This window comes from Chelonoidis abingdonii, chromosome 3 (genome assembly GCF_003597395.2).
Source record: "Chelonoidis abingdonii isolate Lonesome George chromosome 3, CheloAbing_2.0, whole genome shotgun sequence".
Classification (NCBI taxonomy): Eukaryota; Metazoa; Chordata; order Testudines; family Testudinidae; genus Chelonoidis; species Chelonoidis abingdonii.
This window is the reverse complement of record NC_133771.1, coordinates 93068763-93074138: the sequence shown is the minus strand read 5'-3', so window position 1 is coordinate 93074138 and position 5376 is coordinate 93068763. Positions and strand designations below refer to the sequence as shown.

At 43.6% G+C, this 5376-nt stretch overlaps 1 protein-coding gene across 1 annotated transcript in view; it reads right to left on the bottom strand.

The window, feature by feature from the left end:
• Window positions 1–501: 501 nt before the first annotated feature.
• The window catches only part of LOC116824345 (amine sulfotransferase-like), a 15957-nt gene continuing 11082 nt past the window's right edge, over window positions 502–5376 (bottom strand). Inside the window, 1 exon segment of the mRNA XM_032779551.2 lies at window positions 502–626. Coding sequence (XP_032635442.1) covers window positions 502–626 — 125 coding nt within the window.

The window sequence follows — 5376 nt, the reverse complement described above, 5'->3', positions numbered from 1 at the left end:
CTGTGTTTAAATCATTCCATTAGCTCCTTTCATTTCATGGCGTCATTTATTCTGCTTGTCCTCCCCTTTATGGCCCTTTAGAACTGTGCCTATCTCTACTTAGCTGCTCTCTTTCCTGCATCCTTCCTCTTTCTCCTCCTTCACGGCTGCTGTGATACTAGGTCTTATCTGCTTTTATGTCAGTTTCTCACACAACGATTTGTGCCTTCTTCCATGTTGCCCCTTATACTCAAATTACCCTTCACTGATTTGCTCCATACGGCTACTACCCTGGCCTCCAAATCTCTCCTCATCTGCCACAGTGCCTAAAAATAAGCTCTTAAAATAAGTCTTTCCTATATATACAGACACCATGGTGATGATGAGTGTGTAGATCTATGTAATTAGTAGGGGAAAATGCTAGTTTCAAGCCTTGAACTTGCACAGAGCTATGGATTTTAATTTGAACATTTTGTACAAGACTTTCAGTCCACTTTCACATCTTTCAAACTGGAAATCAGCCTATATTTCTTCATTAAGATCCCAGATGAACTTGAAGGGCAGGTCTTTCATATTCTCATTAAAAACCTTGTTGAACTTTTCATTTTGTGCCACAGTCATGATGTTCTTCCAGTCTCCAACAGTTCCTGAGATGGAAGGAGGAGAAGGAGAAGTTGTGCTTAGATGCTCTGTTGCTACCTGGACTTTTTATTATAAACTGAATAAAGCTTGTGCAGCAGGTAAGAAGCTGTGAATGCTGCTAGTTGGGAACAGTTCCTTTTCACTTCATTTCTACCTCATCTCCCCAAAGTGTAGCTCTCTAGGTCTTTGGGGATTTGAAGGTACATTTCCAGATCTGAGATGTGGCTGAAATATAGCACAGACCCCAGTTTTTAAACTTAGAATTATGTGTGCTGTCCACCATACCGTTATTGTTCCTCTGATTAGCTAGTGGAAGCTTTTGATCATGTGACTTGCATGTTACAGATGTCCACAGCCTTAACTGAAAACGCTGTCCTGCTGATAAACCATGCTACTGGTGAAAATTGATTTTGTTTTTTGTAGAATCTAGTGGTGTCCCTGTAGAGAAATGTTAATGGGCCAATGACTTGCCAGCAATGGCAGTCATTTGACCCAATATTTCTAGACAGTGTCACCAATTCTGTTTTAGGCACCAGTAGCTTTATACAACTCAGTTACTATCTTGTATCGATTTCTTCTGGCACAAATGGTAGAGGGGAAATTGGGAACAGGAAGGTGTTACTGTTAAAAGAAATATGAATATCTCTGAACATCCTTTTCAGATAATGCTGTACTTAATACTTGGCAGTGGTTTTCCATATTGTGACACCTGTTTCCATTCCAGGGCCCTACTCCCTTCTAGGTAAGATCACCTCCTATTTAGCAATATCAGAAGAACAGTCTCATCACAAGCCTGTAACATCTATTCACAATCCCAAGTTGAGAACCTCCAAGATAAAGGATACAACATGATTAAAGTATCAGAGGGGTAGCCGTCTTAGTCTGGATCTGTAAAAGTAGCAGAGAATCCTGTGGCACCTTATAGACTAACAGACATTTTGGAGCGTGAGCTTTCATGGGTGAATACCCACTTTGTCAGACGCAGGTAGTGGAAATTTCCAGGGGTAGGTATATATAATGACTAGCAAGCAAGCTAGAGATAAGGAGTTTAGTTCAATCAGGGAGGATGGGGCCCTGTTCTAGCAGTAGAGTGTAGAAAAACCAAGGAGGAGAAACTGGTTCTGTAATTGGCAAGCCATTCACAGGTCTTTGTTTAGTCCAGAACTGATGGTGTCAAATTTGCAGATGAACTGAAGCGCTCAGCAGTTTCTCTTTGAAGTCTGGTCCTGAAGTTTTTTTTGCTGAAGAATGGCCACCTTAAGGTTGACTATAGTGTGGCCAGGGAGGTGAGTGCTCTCCTACAGGTTTTTGTATATTGGCCATTCCTGATATCTGATTTGTGTCCAATTTATCCTTTTCCATAAGTGACTGTCGTTTTGGCCGATGTACATAGCAGTAGGGGCATTGCTGGATATCGATGCGTATATTACATTGGTGGACTGTGAAGGTGAATTGAACCAGTGAATGGTATGGCTGCTCTGGTTAGGTCCTGGATTGGTGTAGATATGTGGGCAGAGTTGGCATTGAGTTTGTTGCATGGATTGGTTCCTGGACTAGAGTTACTATGGTCGGTGTGCAGTTGCTGGTGAGAATACGTTTCAGGTTGCAGGTTTGTGGGCAAGGATTGGCCTGCCACCCAAGACCTGTGGAGTGTGGGATCATTGTCCAGGATGGGTTGTAGATCCCTGATGTGCGTGCATGGAGATTTTAGCTGGGACTGTATGTGATGGCCAGTGGAGTCCTGTGGTTTTCTTTCTTGTTGTCTTGCATAGGAGGCTTTCGGGTACACTCTGGCTCTGTTGATCTGTTTCCTATTCCTCGTGGGGTATTGTAGTTTTGAGAATGCTTGGTGGAGATTTTGTAGGTGTTGGTCTCTGTCTGAGGGTTAGAGCCAGATGCGGTGTACCTCAGTGCTTCGGCTTAGACAATGGAATTCGTGTGATTGCCCGGGATGGAAGCTGGAGGCATGAAGTAGGCATAGCGGGTCGGTAGGCTTTTCGATATAGGGTGGTGTTAATGTTGACCATCACTTATTTGCATCGTGGTGTCTAGAAGTGGACCTCTCTGTAGATTGGTCCAGGCTGAGGTTGATGGTGGGGTGGAAGTTGTTTGAAATCGTGGGTGGAATTTTTCTAGAGTCTACTTCCCATGGATCCAGATATGAAAGATGTTCATCAATGTAGCGTAGTAGGAGGGGCAATGAGTGGATCGAGAGCTGAGGAACCGTTGCTTGTTCCAGGGTCAGCCATTAAAAATATTGGCCGTATGTGGGCCATGCGGGTGCCCATAGCAGTGCCACTGATCTGGAGATATATATTGTCATCAAACTTGAAATAGTTGTGTGGTGAGTTATAAAGGCACAGAGCTCAGCAGCCAGTTGTGCTGTGGCATCATCAGGGATACTGTTCCTGACAGCTGTATTCCATCTGTGTGTGGGATGTTTGTGTAGAGAGCCTCTACATCCATGGTGGCTAGGATGGGTTTTCTGGGAGTGACCAATGCATTGTAGTTTCCTCAGGAAATCAGTGGTGTCACGGAGATAGCTGGGAGTGCTGGTGGCATAGGGTCTGAGTAGAGAGTCCACATATTAAGACAGTCCTTCAGTGAGAGTGCCAATGCCCGAGATGATGGGGCGTCCAGGATTTCCGGGTTTGTGGATCTTGGGTAGTAGATAGAATTCACCCGAGTGGGCAACCTGGCCGGGGCTCCTTTAGAAAGGTATGCTGATTCCCAGTCCGGGTGGTAGTGTAGGGACCGTGTCCTGAGTAGACTGTTGCAGTTCTTAGGTATACCAATCCAGTGGGAACCTCGGAAACCTCAATGCAACTCTGCCCACATATCTACACCAGCGACACCATCACAGGACCTAACCAGAGCAGCCATACCATCACTGGTTCATTCACCTGCACATCCACCAATGTAATATACGCCATCATATTGCCAGCAATGCCCCTCTGCTATGTACATCGGCCAAACTGGACAGTCACTACGGAAAAGGATAAATGGACACAAATCAGATTATCAGGAATGGCAATATACAAAAACCTGTAGGAGAGCACTTCAACCTCCCTGGCCACACTATAGCAGACCTTAAGGGGCCATCCTGCAGCAAAAAAACTTCAGGACCAGACTTCAAAGAGAAACTGCTGAGCTTCAGTTCATCTGCAAATTTGGACACCATCAGCTCTGGACTAAAACAAAGACTGTGAATGGCTTGCCAATTACAGAACCAGTTCTCCTCCCTTGGTTTTCACACCTCTACTGCTAGAACAGGGCCCCATCCTCCCTGATTGAACTAAACTCCTTATCTCTAGCTTGCTTGCTAGCATATATATACCTACCCCTGGAAATTTCCACTACCTGCATCTGACGAAGTGGGTATTCACCCACGAAAGCTCATGCTCCAAAACGTCTGTTAGTCTATAAGGTGCCACAGGATTCTCTGCTGCTTTAACATGATTAAAAACTCAACTCCTCCTTTCAAGCACAAGAATCGTTTTAGATTTTAATTGGATTATTTCATGCTCTGCATTATCCCTGAAAGCTGTAGAGCATCTGAACTCACCATTTATGAAGCTGCACAGAAACACTAGACTTTCTTTTTCTCCTGATGTTCACAGATTTTAAGCAAAACAACAAGGAGTCCAGTAGCTTCTTAAAGACTAACAGATTTATTTGAGCATAAGCTTTCATGGGTAAAAAAAATCACTTCTTCGGATGCATGGAGTGGAAGTTACAGATACAGGCATTGTTATACTGACACATGAAGAGAAGGGAGTTACCTCCCAAGTGGAGAACCAGTGTTGACAGGGCCATTACAATCAGGGTGGATGTAGTTCACTCCCAATAATTGACAGCCCCTCAACCTGAAGCAAATACACACCAGCAACTACACACCACACTACAGAAACACTAACCCAGGAACCAAACCCTATAACAAACCTCATTGCCTAATCTGTCCTCATATCTACTCTAGCAACACCATCAGAGGACCCAACCACATGAGCCACACCATCAGAGACTCATTCACCTGCACATCTATTAATGTGATATATGCCATCATGTGCCAGCAACGTCCCTCTGCCATGTACATTGGCCAAACCGGACAGTCCCTATGTAAAAAAATAAATGGACACATATTGGACATCAGGAATGGTAACATACAAAAGCCAGTAGGTGAACAATTCAATCTCCCTGGTCATTCTATAATAGTTTTAAAAGTCACTATTCTTGAACAAAAAAACCTTCAGAAACAGACTAAAATTTATTTGCAAATTTAACACCATTAATTTGGGCTTGAATAGGGACTGGGAGTGGCTGGCTCACTACAAAGGCAACTTTTCCTCTCATAGAATTGACACCTCCTCATCAATTATTGGGAGTGAACTACGCCCACCCTGATTGTATTGGCCCTGTCAACACTGGTTCTTCACTTGGGAGGTAACTCCTTTCTCTTCATGTGTCAGTATAACAATGCCTGCATCTGTAATTTCCACTCCATGCATCTGAAGAAGTGGGCTTTTTTACCCATGAAAGCTTATGCCCAAATAAATCTGTTAGTCCTTAAGATGTCACCAGACTTCTTGTTGTTTTTGTGGATGCAGATTACACAGCAACCCCCTGATACTTTGACAGATTTTAAGGTTGGGGGGGGGGGGGGGGTTGAGCTCAACTTTTAAGAATGGTATGAAAGTGACTTTTTTTCAGTTTTTGAAAATGTTGACTTTTTTTCTGTTCATTTAAACTTTACTATTT